The 14,785-nt window shown below is 39.5% G+C and overlaps 1 protein-coding gene across 1 annotated transcript; it reads right to left on the reverse strand.

Annotated features, from left to right (window-relative positions):
- Positions 1-1,156: 1,156 nt before the first annotated feature.
- Positions 1,157-10,159, reverse strand: LOC100653466 (Tbx1b; the record flags this gene model as incomplete). The annotated part of the gene is given in 7 exon segments (NM_001246344.1): positions 1,157-2,264; positions 2,597-2,697; positions 2,998-3,065; positions 4,381-4,536; positions 5,033-5,204; positions 5,430-5,531; positions 9,726-10,159. Coding segments are annotated over 7 exon segments (1,386 nt in total). The 3' UTR covers positions 1,157-1,878.
- Positions 10,160-14,785: the final 4,626 nt, after the last annotated feature.

Below are 14,785 nucleotides of genomic sequence, written 5' to 3' on the forward strand. Positions count from 1 at the left end.
CGTCGAGGCATCCCTCTTAGGACTTCAAATATAGACAGCTCTGCACGGAATGACAATTTCTGTTTTCAGATGTTTACCCTTTTTAGCTAAAAATATCTCACGACTGTCGCATTTAATGTGAGGAGTTATATCCTTTGAGGGGAAATGTGTTTAGTGTTTTCTTCTTGTCTGTGTGGAAGAGATGAGGGGGTCTTTTTCTGGGAAGTCAAGTGGTTGGTTGTATGACCATGGTTATTATAAAGCCGTTCCTGCTCTTGATATTGTAGATGCTTGTAAGGTAATATTTTTGTGGGTGCTTATATTTGTCATATTGGCTATTTCACACAGGTACAACACGTTTGTATGCATGTGTGAATTGGAAATTGTCTTCTCATAATTTAATTGTTGCAATGGCACAAATTGATTTAAATCTTTGTTTAAACCAATTGACAAATATGTCAGCAAAACTATTTTGTTTTATAGCCTACACATTTTTTACAAATATTATTTTGATAATAAAAATATAAAATGTAAAAAATACTAATAGGTTGCTGAAAAACCCCCACCTACAAATAGCATATACACAGGAAAAATAGTTAGATTTTGTTTCAGAAAAATAAATAAGGTTTGATTTAATAGAATGGGATGGATAGAATGTATTGATTGAGTATCAGATGTTGTTGCTATTGGCAGATTATTTACTAGGTGGCTCAATGGCTCAATAGCCACCAGTTGTATGCCCAGTTGCCCAGTTGTAAGGGGGAAAAAATCTGTTTATGCTATTCAGTTATTTGCCTACACACACACAATTAATGAGTTTGGCCTTTCCATGTGTGTGTTTACTTTTTGAAGTATGAACCTAGACATCTGCCAAATTACTGTGCAACTATGTGTGTGTTTAGCATGATTCCTCTATGCAACACACCATTTCATAATTCTGTAGTTCCAGGTGAGGATGCTGACATTTGAACTGTAGCATATCAGTGCACAACCTAATGTTTAGACAGGTTCCTAGTCCTCTTTCTCACATACACACTGACTTAACACTATCAACCAACTGGGTAAATGCGGCTTGAGAAAACAGAACAATGCAATTAATGAGGCAAGGTCTTTCCTGGCCCTATGATATCACACAGGGATTTGAATGGAGAACTGGGAGAAAGATGCTTTATGAATTAAAAGTAAAGAATTTCATATTTATTTTACAGTTACAGAACAGTCATTCCGCTTCTTTATTGACTTTGAATTGTTTCAAGTCAGTGCCATGGTACAATCTTCTCAGGGCGGCATCTCAAGATGGTTCAAAAATATTTTTTTCTTCTAAAAAACAATTAGGTGTTTCAACACCTATCCAATGAGCTCAACATGCAAATGTCTGGTCTATCTATGGAAGCTTGATTGACTATATAACATATGGCTTTTCTGAAAGCAAAAATGACAAAAAGTGCATCCAACACAAAAAAAAGAATCAATTCCAGTCCGAATATAATGTATCATCCATGTTTTAAGAGAAGGCCCTGGTAAGCTGTTTCATCGGCTCACTGTCTGCGCCGCTCTACCACGCAGGCAAAAAGGTGCCCTCATGTAGAGCTATTGCTGTCAAAGTTCAGAGGTCAAGACAGACCCCTGCTCGGTCTCAGAGGGCCAGTCTGTACTTCCTGCCAAGATACGTTTCCCTTAAATAAATACGGTAGTTTTTGTCTCTCTGAGAGAATGGGGTATCCAGCAACCGGGTGTGCCGCACAACCTCCCAACCTTCTAACCTCCTTGACGTTGCATCAGCCATGAAGACAGAGTTGTGTTGTTGTCCCTCCACTCCTGCGTGTCTCCTTTTCCACAGCACTAGTAGCCGAAGCCCAGGTGTGTGGGCCGTGGCTGCCGGCTACAGCTATACAGTCATTATCTGGGACCGTAGTCATAGTTAGCGGGGGCACTAGTTGTGGAGTACATGTTAGCTGTGGCTGGGTTCATGTGGTGGTGGTACGTGTGTCCTCTGATGCCGGGTAAGGGGTAGGGTGACGGCCGGGTCTTAGCCCCCAGGTAGTGTTCGTAGGATGTGGGGTACTTGTAGGGGTGGTGGTGCAGGGTGTCTTGGGCCAGTGGGTGGCCGTCCGGGATGCGCAGGTCGTGGGGAGGGCTTGGCCGGCCACTGGTGAGGGGGACGGCGTGGAGGCCTCCTTGGACGGGGAGGGCAGGGCTGAGGACACGTGACATCAGCTGGTGGGCGGGGTCAGCGTGTATCGGCGTGCCATTGGGGTCCCGGTCGTAGTCCCGCCTATTGTCCTCTAAAGTCATCAACAAACAAAAGCAGACAGTCAGAGATAGGCTGACTGTAAAGTAGGCACATTAGCCAATCATTAGCATAACAAAGGCATTTTTATAATTGTGCAATCTACATTGTGAAAGGTACATTTACTGTAGGTGATCTCGGTTCAATATTTTATATGGATATTAACTTATGAAAGATAACATTTACTCGTATTTCAGTTATAGCATTGCTAAATTGAGATTAAATGTGTACTTTGTTCTAAAAGATAACAATTCCTGGATTCAATAACTCTCTCAGTGAAAGTAATGAACTATATTCCTCATCTGAGACAAAGGGAGGGCTACAGACCTTTCTCTGAGCCGTTCTGAAGTGGGGGAGAAGACATTGGATTCCTTGTTCTGGCAAAGGCACTCATAATTGGCAGAGAGCCTGGCCTGTGATTCCTGGGCCTGGAGCAGAGAGAATGGATTTAGTTACACTGACTGTACCTACTCTTTTAATGTGTGTCAGAAATACCAATATCTTAACTATGTAATAAGGTAGAGAAGGCAGATAACAGAGCCACAAGACATAACATGAGTAAATTACATTTACATATGTTTGTGTCACATTTGCTGTAAATAGGCTATTACATATTTCTTATTCACTGGTTCCATTCAGACAATTTGATGCACTTTTGTAAAAATGTATCCAGTTCATTGTCATTGATGAATGGAGTAAATTGAGTTTCAAAGTGTGTGTTCTCTCACCAGTCCTCTGGATCACAGTCCCTGAAGCCTTTTGCGAAAGGATTACTGGCGATTTTTAGCTGCGTTATCTACAAGGAACAGGACAAAGTCAAGTAAACATTCATGTCAAAGTGGAAAGTCCAATAGAACAACACATCATTACGTGACATATACACGATTGTTCCAGGCTTTTGGGTTTAGGCTATGATTAAACACGTGAACGTGTAATATTCATGAAATACATAGTAGCCTAGGCCTCATATACTCGACACGAAAAAATAGAGTGGAACGTATCTCTGACTATGGCGAGATAGATCTACTAACTAGTGAGGCTCAAAGCATTTGCCGTTACGTTGACTTAAAGAACGACACTATAGCGACCCCTTTCTCTTTTTATCGAAACGTAGCTAATGCCAATATATTATAACCAACATGAAGGTAGGCATTTATCAACAAACAAATGGAAAACGTAGTTTTGATAATTGCCTACAGTTTAACAAGTTTTGTGACCTTGACACTGAAATGAAATGCCAGCTGAACATGTCATTTTTAATAATTGATGAGACCAATAGTTTTGCACATCCGTGAATGAAGTTATGTGGTCATGAATATCCGGAATGAGTTGATCAACAAACTTAAAGCCCCTCGGTGCGCGTTGGAGACCCGTTAGAGACCGAGAGGTCAAACAGATAACACAGAGCAGGAAAGACAGAGGAAAAAAAGAGAGTAACTGGACAGCTGTGCAGGGGCATCAGTGCACCTTTCAGGCGCAAAAATATCATGTAAACGAATTATGTTCAGCTATTTGATACAAGAAAAACATTTGTTTAAAGTACACGGGATCAAAGCAAGAATCAGTTGCTCCATACATTTCTTAAATTTGGTTTACATTTAAAGATGGTTCGTTTAATCCTTAATGTGTTTCACATAAATTTAGATTTTTGGTGGACAGTTTTTGTATGTAGCCTAATTTTGTCATAGTGCCATATAGTCGGGTTTACTAGCAGTCATTTGTGCCCTGTTGGAAATATGTAATAGTCAAATCATGCACACATGAATTAAAACATCTAGTATTCGTTTGTCAATCGAATTATTTTTCAGCAAATTATTAGGCTATTACTTACTAGGCTAATACTATGAGTTTTACTTCATTATTATAAATAGAGGCAAACAGGCTGGGTCCACGTATATCGTGCTGTTTAATGCCTTCCGTTTTATAGTTTGCCTTATTCAGTTATACTTTTTAAATAGCCCCATGGTGCAAAAACACTGCATAAAGTTCGTGAGTTTGTGAAAACACAAAAACACACTACAACAAGCATCTATTATAATGCTGTGATTTTATCATATAGGCCTAATGTGTGTTATTATATCTGCATAGCATGTAAAGTGAGATATCCTTACCCTGTGGTTCTGATACGCTGTGACCGCGGTGAACCGTGTTTCCTCAAAAACAAAGGTCTTATAATTCTCCTCGGCATACTTCTCACTGTCTTTGCGTGGGTCCACGTAGACGACGTGGAATCTCGGCTGGTATCTGTGCATTGAGTTCAGAATGATCTGCAGCGGGAGCGGGGAAAATGTTAGGCCTAATGGAATTAAACTGACTTATAAAATTAACTCAAAAGCTCAATGGACATTTGTCGATTGCGATGTCTCTAAAAAAAAATTTGTTTTCACAATCCCCTGATGGCTAATCAACGCAGGGGTTAGTTAATAAGCACAATTATCTTGAAAGGCAACACATTTTACGCACTAACCAGTTTACGCACGATGAAATTGATCAAATTATTACAATTATGATTAAAATTATGTAAAAATCAATCAGATATATTCATCAGGAATGAGTAACCTGTAAAAAACTATAGGTGTAGGGAAATAAATTTGAAAAAAGTAACTCTGTCCGTGGAAACATTTTGGCACACAAGACAAACGAATGTGCAGGTGCTTTATAAATATAAATATTGTACTCTCTTTCAAGTCATTTGAAAGCAATGGCAAGCAGTGCAAATAAATACTTTTTTTTGTAAACTAAGGTCTTCGTTACAATACTTACATGTCCATTGTCATCCAGTAAATTGTTAGTCAGTTTTAGTTTATCGAATGAGACTATCTGCTTCATCCACTGTGCGCCCTTGGCGGGAGAGTCCGGGTGGTAGTGAACTCTCCCGGGAGTAGCAGGGTCAGCTTTACCCGCCACCAGCCAGGAGGAGCTGTGAAAAGCATACCTAAGTCAGGAAGAAAGGAGCAACATTTTAATTGAGGTTTCATAGACCTACATTCTGTTTTTCAATTGAATTACTTGTCTCGGGCCTATACTTTGAGTTGGATACATGCTCATTGGAACATATGCCATAGCCTATACATTCACTGCAGCGAAAGTAGACTGGCACAAAATATTTTCCAAGAAAAGTATAGATTTGTATCTTGTTCATTTGGTAAATAAAATGTACCTGTATCGTTTGTCGTCGACTGGTAGGAAATCCATTAGCAGCATGTAGTCTGCCATAGGATCCATTCCAAATATTTTCACTTGAAATGTTGGAAACATTCGCCTGACAGAAGAAAACACATGATACGTTTACATCGGTTTTCTTTGACTTGGCTCTATCATTGTCTATGGGTTCATCTGCAAATGTTTGTCACTGGGGTTTACTTGCGTGGGATTTGGGAGATTGTGGCAAATCCCCGTCAGAAAATAAATTATATGCTGTGATATAGTTCGCGATATTATTTTAGATGACACCATTTAGCCTTTTTTCCTTTATCAACAGTCGAAAACATTATCTCACCCGCAGCCACAACAATAGTATTGTTATAGGGTATGCATTTTGCATTAGGCCTATATGTTGTTGCTGTAGGTCTCATGTTAATACACCTTCCAAGGAAGAAGGAGGCCCAGGATTTTCGTTTTTTGTATGAAGTGATTCAATGCATGAATAAACAATGTTAGAGTATGGTTACATTTTTGCAAATTACGCTGAACTTTATTTAACACTGTACAGTGGTTTTCGAAAGTATTCACCCCCTTCACATTTTTCTTATTTTGTTGCCTTACAACCTGGAATTAAAATGTATTTTTGGGGGGTTTGTATAATTTGACTTACACAGCATGCCTACCACTTTGAAGATGCAACATATTATTCATTGCGACACAAACAAGAAATTAGACAAAAAAAAACAGAAAACTTGAGCATGCATAACTATTCACCCCCAAAGCCAATACTTTGTAGAGCCACCTTTTGCAGCAATTACAGCTGCAAGTTTCTTGAGTATGTCTCTATAAGCTTGGCACATCTGGCCACTGGGATTTTAGCCCATTCTACAAAGAAAAACTGCTCCAGCTCCTTCAATTTGGATGGGTTCCACTGGTGTACAACAATCTTTAAGTCATACCACAGATTCTCAATTGGATTGAGGTCTGGGCTTTGACTAAGCCATTCCAAGACATTTAACTGTTTCCCATTCAACCACTCAAGTGTTGCTTTAGCAGTATGCTTAAGGTCATTGTCCTGCTGGAAGGTGAACCTCCATCCCAGTCTCAAATCTCTGGAACACTGAAACAGGTTTCCCTCAAGAATTTCCCTGTATTTATCACCATGCATCATTCTTTCAATTCCGACCAGTTTTCCAGTCCCTTCCGATGAAAAACATCCCCACAGCATGATGCTATCACCACCATGCTTCACTGTGGGGATGGTGTTCTCGGGGTGATGAGAGGTGTTGGGTTTGCCCCAGACACTGTGTTTTCCTTGATGGCCAAAAAAGCTACATTTCTGTCTCATCTGACCAGAGTACCTTCTTCCATATGTCTGGGGAGTCTCCCACATGCCTTTTGGCAAACACCAAACCTGTTTGCTTATTTTTTTCTTTAAGCAATGGATTTTTTCTAGACACTCTTCCGTAAAACCCCGCTCTGTGGAATGTACGGTTTAGTGGTCCTATGGACAGATACTCCAATCTCCGCTGTGGAGCTTACCAGCTCCTTCAGGGTTATCTTTGGTGTCTTTGTTGCCTCTCTGATTAACGCCCTTCTTGACTGATCTGTGAGTTTTGGTGGGCGGCCCTTTCTTTATTTTATGTTTTATTTTACCTTTATTTAACTAGGCAAGTCAGTTAAGAACAAATTCTTATTTTCAATGACGGCCTAGGAACAGTGGGTTAACTGCCTGTTCAGGGGCAGAACAACAGATTTTTACCTTGTCAGCTCGGGGGTTTGAACTTGCAACCTTCCGGTTACTAGTTCAACGCTCTAACCACTAGTTGTTGTGGTGCCATATTCTTTCCATTTTTTAATAATGGATTCAATGGTGCTCCGTGGGACGTTTCTGATATTTTTTATAATCCAACCCTGATCTGTACCTCTCCACAACTTTGTCCCTGACCTGTTTTGAGAGCTCCTTGGTCTTCATGGTGCCGCTTGCATGGTGGTGCCCCTTGCTTGGTGGTGTTGTAGACTCTGGGGCCTTTCAGAACAGGTGTATATATAGTGAGATCATGTGACATATCATGTGATCATACTTAAGTAATTATGTGACTTCTGAAGGTAATTGGTTGCACCAGATCTTATTTAGGGGCTTCATAGCAAAGGGGTTGAATACATTGAATACGCACCACTTTTCAGTTTTTTTAGTTTCACTTCACCAATTTGGACTATTTTGTGTATGTCCGTTACATGAAATCCCCCCCCCCCCCAAATCCATTTAAATGACAGGTTGTAATGCAACAAAATAGGAAAAACGCCAAGGGGGGTGAATACTTTTGCAAGTCACTTGCATTTCACTTGCATTTCTCTTCTGCCCTTTGATGAATTCTAATCACACACACACGTTGTTGCATCAAGGGACAATTATTTTCCTTCACCCTATCTTTCATAAATTGGCCTACTCTCTCTTTCTCTCTCCCCTCATTGCACACACTTGCAGACGGGGTGGGGTGTCTCATATACCTTAAAACGTTTTTATTGTATGTGAAGTAATCCGCCAAACCAGTGAAAGTGATCCTAAAATCCTTGCTCAATTAACGTCAGTGTCTATTCAATGCTGCAGTTGTGGATAGGTGAGGCTAAAGTAGCTTTTAAAGTGCTCTCCCTCAGATCCTGTGTTGCTCAGTGTCTCTGGAATGACAGATGTTGTTCTGCTGTCACCCTATAACACAGAGCAGGTCAACTGAGCATTCGTAAATGCCATCTCTTATGGACCTCAAATCCTAAAATAAATATTGAACAATAAACGCAGTAATTCATAGTATGGCAAGTGGGCCTAAATTGTCCAGTAGCAATTGCCTACGACATTGCATAAATAATGTCTATGGTCATATAGCGAAATTCACCAATATGTTTTTTGACTGCTATTCATATTTATGCTATCAAATGCTATCAAATATTGTTTTATTGCTCCGTTGCCTACGAGACAGCATGTAAATATCAAGGTTATATTATGAGAGAAAGAAATAGGCATAGGCCTGTAATTTTACTAATACCTGGATTGTTTACAGTAGCAAGTTATTTTAATGCAAAACTTTATAGCTTTTGAAAAGCGCAAAATGTTGCATTTTGATAGGGTATTAAAAGGAAAGGGGTGCATAACCGTAACATATAGCGGTTAGCTATAACTCAAAAGTTGGATATTCGTCAAAATCTTCATGATTGATTTATTGTAACAGGCCAGGTTACTCATTCCTGTCGATTTGGAAATATTTGTCTGTTTTCGCTGCATAACATTTAGAAGTTGTTCATTTGCAGGTTTAGAAGAAGTAACTGCTAAATGCTCACTTTTGTTCATTAAACTGGTAGCATAGCTAGCATACAGAAATCGGTGGTGGTAGTCAGTCGTTTTAACTGTAATACAGTTGATTGGTGATGATGGGGTTGGCATCCATACAAGCATTACTACCTCGAGTTCCATTGACATCTTTACCGCATCTATGCCATTGCCCGAAAAATGCGAATTCTGGAACGTTCTTTATAGCTCTCTATCTGTTTTAACAATCTCATGTATTGTCCCCTACATGCCTTAGTTATGGTGTTATTACTCTGTATAAGATAGGAAAGCACAAGTTTAACCTTTGTGAGGTGGGCCTTTATGTCAAGGAAAGCATGACTCACACAGGGGAAACAGAAGGGCCTTTACGCATACAATTATCCCCTAAAAACGCATGCGTAACTTGTATCAACGCCCTTTCGAATATCGTAATTTTATTCAGTCAGAAATAATAAGCTTTCTCTGCCCACACGTGTAGGCCGTTTTAAATGTTTGCGGTGAAATAGCCTACCCTTCATTGTATCCACTACTCCAAATTAAATAAAAATGCTTAATTTCAGAGAATGTTTAACATAAAAACTGCAGGCACAATATTTGATTCGGTTACAGTCTGACTATAAATTATATTTAACACAACAGGATATTCCTTTAATATGCCTAGTTTTTGAGTGAATATTTTATCTAAATATCACAGTAAAATGAGCTAAGATATGTTTTCAATAGGTCGATAAGCTTGTATATTGCTGCGTAATTTCTATTGCAACATCACACCAACATCAATTTGTAATTGAGTAAATACACACCAACTTTAAATATCTTCTCCCAACGTATCTCGTGATTTAGGCCTACTTTGTGTGTGTAAGCTCTCATGGCATACATTTGAAATAGGAAACTAAATATTTGTTCATAACATGAGCTTATATCTGGAAGCCCAATACAGCCTAACCCAGTGAAGCCTGCATGTCTCATGGTGTAACTTCCACTCACCTTCCAGCCTTAGTAACGATCATCTCCGTTCCCAGATGATTAAATTCATCCCATAAAGCTTTCATCTCCAACTGAACGTTAATGTTGGCCACCTTAGGGTTCTTTTTCACCAGAGACTTGCTGTTTGGTGTGGAACTGGGGGACGACGAGGAACAGTTGGAAGACCCGGTGTCGCTCTGCTGGGCCTGTGCGGGGTTCGACCCCGAGTAGTTGTAGCTGTGTTGAGCGGCCGGGCATGGCTCAAAGTGGGTGTCATGTTGGCTGTAGGGGTCCCCGGGGGACGGAGAGAGATGGTAACTCCCCGGTGCGTTGAGGCTGCTTAGGCTGCTGGTCGTGAAGGCTGCAACATCGCAAAAATGGGACAGCTGCGTCAGCCACGGACTGGATATTGCTGAAATCATTCCAAAAGCTGGATTTTACTATATGCTTTGCACACTGAAAGCAGTTGTAGTCTTGAGTTATTTTTTTCAAAGTCAAACAGCCTTTATAGATTTTCGAATAGTTTTAAAATAGTTTCCGTTTCGTGCGTCTATTAGTATTTTCTGCGCCCATTAATCCTCGCTGTTGCATCCAAATGCTGTAATAAACTACAGCCTAAATCCTAAAATGCCAGTTGCCTTTAGTGAATTCGCTCGCGAACGTTTCTCTCAAAAAGTTAAATAGCGAGGGAAAAAAAACATTTAGAACTTTTATTTTGCTGCGTCCCTAATTATAATTCCCAATACTGACCAAAAATGTTTTTGTAGAACTATAACCCTGTGCATACACGTAAATAGTTTTTTCGAGGGATTGTGTTCAAAAGTATTCCAGGCGGCCTCCGCTCTGCTGCGCTACTGCGGTATGCTAGACTGCAATCCAGACTTCTCTCTTATCTCTCTACAGGGCCTCCCCTTCACGATAAAACCGGTTCTTATTTCTATTTAGATAAGGAACTGCAGGTAATGTGCCTTTCCTCGCCTTGGGACGAGACTGATTGACAGTGAAGTGCGCCCCTTTTAATGGGCTTTCCGGCACCCATTTACTTTTGGATAAGGGTATCGCCCACATCGTCCTCCTGTAACAATAGACGGGCTAGCTGGCACAGTGAAGGGACAACTTTTTTACGAGGTAAACAAACACGTATATGCATGAACAAACAAACGCAACATTATTTTGGGGTTAATGTATCTTGAATTATTATTATATGCCAAATGGAACTGGGATAAGGGACCCAATTCCACTGTGTTGGACATAGGCCTATTGTCAACTGTTTTTACCATTAATACGCGCTGGTGACCCATGAACCCCCGCCCCTAAATTCTCATTCCTTATTTTCAAAATGTGTTCTCGTTCTCTTCTCTGATGGTAGTAGCTTGTGGAAGAACTGAAATCACTATTTTGACAAGCTTCTGCAGTTCTGTAAAGATATCATTCGCCTATGAACACAGTTTTTTTCCCGAAGTTATGATTAGTTTAAGTTATGAATAACTTCCTATTGTCACATGCATCATATTTTTTCGCGGAATATTCCTATAGTATATACTGGATGTGACTTTTCGGGAATATTTGTATATGAACTTACCTTTACATTGTAGCCTAGTCTAGCATCAACATTGTTTTATTGATAGAGTTACACTAACTCAAACATCTGGATGCTCAATTTTAGTATATTTCCGGAACAAGATCACATCTGTATGCAACAACAACATAAACAACAACAACAACAACAACATGAGATGAGCAACAAACAAACTTGAAGCAAGCTAATATTTACAAGGTTATTGTCAAGACCGCGCTCCTACCTTCCATTTCTCTGGTGACAGTGCTGTAGTGCATTTTAAACGAAGTGTAACAGTTGTGCTGGTTTTGCTTGTCCAGGCCAGTGCGGTGTTTGTCAAATCTTGCGTTTCCTGCTTGCTCCGCAGCTGAAATCAGAGAGGCTATACTGAAAGCATTTGCTTTTGGAGAGAGGGGACCGCTGTCGTCCATAGGCGAGAAATCAGGTCGAGAAATCCGTCTCTCCTCTGCTTCCTTTACGCCCTATTCCAGAAAACAGAAGGCTAGACACAATGCGCAGGAACATACGCTGCAATAGTTTTACATTTCTCCTCTAACATTCGTTGATATTCAGTGACCTTTTGGCGAAGTAGTTTAGGTAACTCCGCTGTTTTTAAGGCAAAGTATCTCCACTGAATCTTTTTGAACAACAACATTTATAACTTTTCCATTGCACGAATTCAATTGATATGCCCAAACACGTCCACTTGATTCAAAACCTCGTTCATCCGCAGAGAGCTCTTCCCTTCTCCCCCATTCGGCGGCTGGGTGATGTCATAAGAGTTCGCTCGTCTGCCTTGAGGAGAAGCTACCGCAGAGAGAATGTCAAAAGTGAGAGCTCCACGCCTCCCTTGCAGGGCTCGAAAAAAAAGTGTGCACGCTTTGACTGGATGTTTTATTTGAATAAGATCTGGTCAATCATGTGCCAAATTTGAATACACTTTGGGAAAAAAGTATAACGTCATTGCGGATGTCCGGTTTGAAAGTGCTGCAATTATACAGCAAATTATATTACTGGGTCTTTTGGTTGTGCAATGATAGCGCGCGTAATTTCCAAATACCTTGGGCATGGGGCCGTTGTTGTCCTGAGCTTCTTGGTCAAATGAACTAGGCATTGTTGTTGCGTCTATTCTTATGGAGTTTGGATTAATGTATTAATTTATGGTTATTTTGTTTCCATAATTTCCCAATTGTATGTATTGCCTAATTGGTGCAATGGCTGCACCACCCAATACAACATGACCTCACTTAATACCTGAATACTATTGATCTCACGATCAGACATTAGTTAGACATTTGTTTAACTCATATGGATTATAGCGTTTTATTTTTCATAAACTAAATTTTTGTCTAGCCTATTTTTTGCCTGCCAATTGTAATCTCAACGCGTACAGCTATATTCCATCGTATGATAGTTAGTTTGTGGTTGGCTGGACATATTGGGTCTTGTAGTCAGTAAACAAAGTTCAGCGCAAGTGTTGCAGAATAAGGAGGCAAGGAGAGCTGCCTCGTGCGCTTTGCTAGACACTTTACCTTTATCTTGCGTTTACAGTATCTCTTATCAGTTTACCAAGCTTCATAATTAATTAATAGTAACAAAAGTTTTGTTTGGTTGAGTTACTGGATAGCAACCGGGATTGAGTCTAATTTACACTTGGGCTATTGAATAATGCTCTGCTGCAGCGGGCTAATGGGATAATTTAGTGAGCTGCACAGCTGTTGTTTTTGCAGATTAGACCTATTTGTTTTGGATGTTTTCTTAATGCAATCAAACATAAATAAACTACTGTGGTAATCTGTTGTTTTTAAGTGTAGAATTGTACATAATTATTTGGATCATTAATATAATTTAGCCTTTATCTTTAGCCAACAGAATTAACTCATGCAATAACCTTGAAAAGGAACACATTTATTTGACCTTAGCCAGCAATCCCTGATTATTTATCTTTCTTTAATTACTACAGCATCTAAGCAAAGGCCAAATACACTTAAGTCGTATGTTGTTATACAGTAGCATCTTAAAATGCTAAACCAAGTGAGATAGACAAATAGGTCCACATCATTTCTTGATAGGATATAAATCAAGGACATGTATTATCACTTTATTGCCATGTCGTCTATCGGCCTCAGTGTTCACTGTGCTGTTTTGATATTTCATGAAAATGCAAGACTAACATTGTTTTATTATCTTGAAGATTAAGTAATCCACCTAAAGAAAATGGCCATGTATTTCGTTATTTTTTATCAGATGATGCCATTGATACCAGCTCACTTCATCATTGCCATGTCGGAAGCGTCATTTCTTTGTAAATACTCAGGTGATAACAGACAAAATACAGAACCTGATCAAATAGGAAGACTCTTTAGGAATTCGCTTGAAGGCCTTGGCGCACATGCGGGAGGCGACAGAAAACACGTATTCAACAAGCTTTGCACGAATGAGCTATGAATTAGCAGACACATAACATTTCCTAAATAATGAGAGTAATGGTTTATACTCTCATGAAGTAATGTTTTTTTAAAAATATATATATACAGTATGTTCATTACTTAATGAATGGACAGCCTAAACATACTATGTTTCCTATTGCGTTTCCTGACATGAGTGTTTTATCTTCACCTATAAATACAATTATACATTTTAGACTAGCCTATAGCTAGGTATACGTTCACGTTGCAAATAAGATAAAATAGCAGTAGCTCAAAGAATTTGTGGACATAGGCTATTGCCATATTGGCTATATTCGTAGTAATTTTAACGGCAATATTTCCTGACCATTTGAAGCCCATATCTTACATTTATTTAAAGCGTGGTTAGTTTGGTGGGACACTCCGCAGCGCTGGTAAAGTTACCTGTTATGACTCTCTCTGGCTCCTCACCATGTTCAGTTGCCAAACGTTCTTGGACGTTTCAGATATAAATTCCATGAATAGAGTCGACGTGATTCCTTATTCTACAACAGAGGCATATTTGTTATGCAAAGCATATTCCAAACTGAACGTTCCAAAACGTTGCGTCCTACTGAACGCGCCCGAGGTGTGTCTGTTGCAACTTTGCATAGTTTACCGTGGTAGGTCTACCTCTGAAGTTTTTAAGGTTCTTTTGCGCGCACTGAGAATCATCCGATCATAGTTACTAGTTTTAATGGTGCCTTTAACCTAGTTTATGCTTTGTCTCGGTTAATGTGTCTAAACATGTATTAAGCCTTTGTTTGTTTATTTGTGAATGTATTCAAAAGTGGTCATCTTAATAGATGGCCCTGGTTAGTTAGTTTGCATGATTTAGACTGTTAAAATCGTGTTCTCAGCATCCATCGTCAAAAGCAACAGATATACATCAACAATTGTATGTCTTAGGCTACAGGGGCGGGATAGATCAGTTAGCCTGCAAATGATGGAAAACACAATGACTGTTTTTATATTTATTTGTATCTTTTATATTTCAGTTAGGCCTATTTAAATGGACCATAGCAGACAATATTTATCTGTTGTTATTCCGATGTAGTCAATAAGCGTTAATGAGG

This window comes from Oncorhynchus mykiss, chromosome 11 (assembly GCF_013265735.2).
Source record: "Oncorhynchus mykiss isolate Arlee chromosome 11, USDA_OmykA_1.1, whole genome shotgun sequence".
Lineage (NCBI taxonomy): Eukaryota > Metazoa > Chordata > Actinopteri > Salmoniformes > Salmonidae > Oncorhynchus > Oncorhynchus mykiss.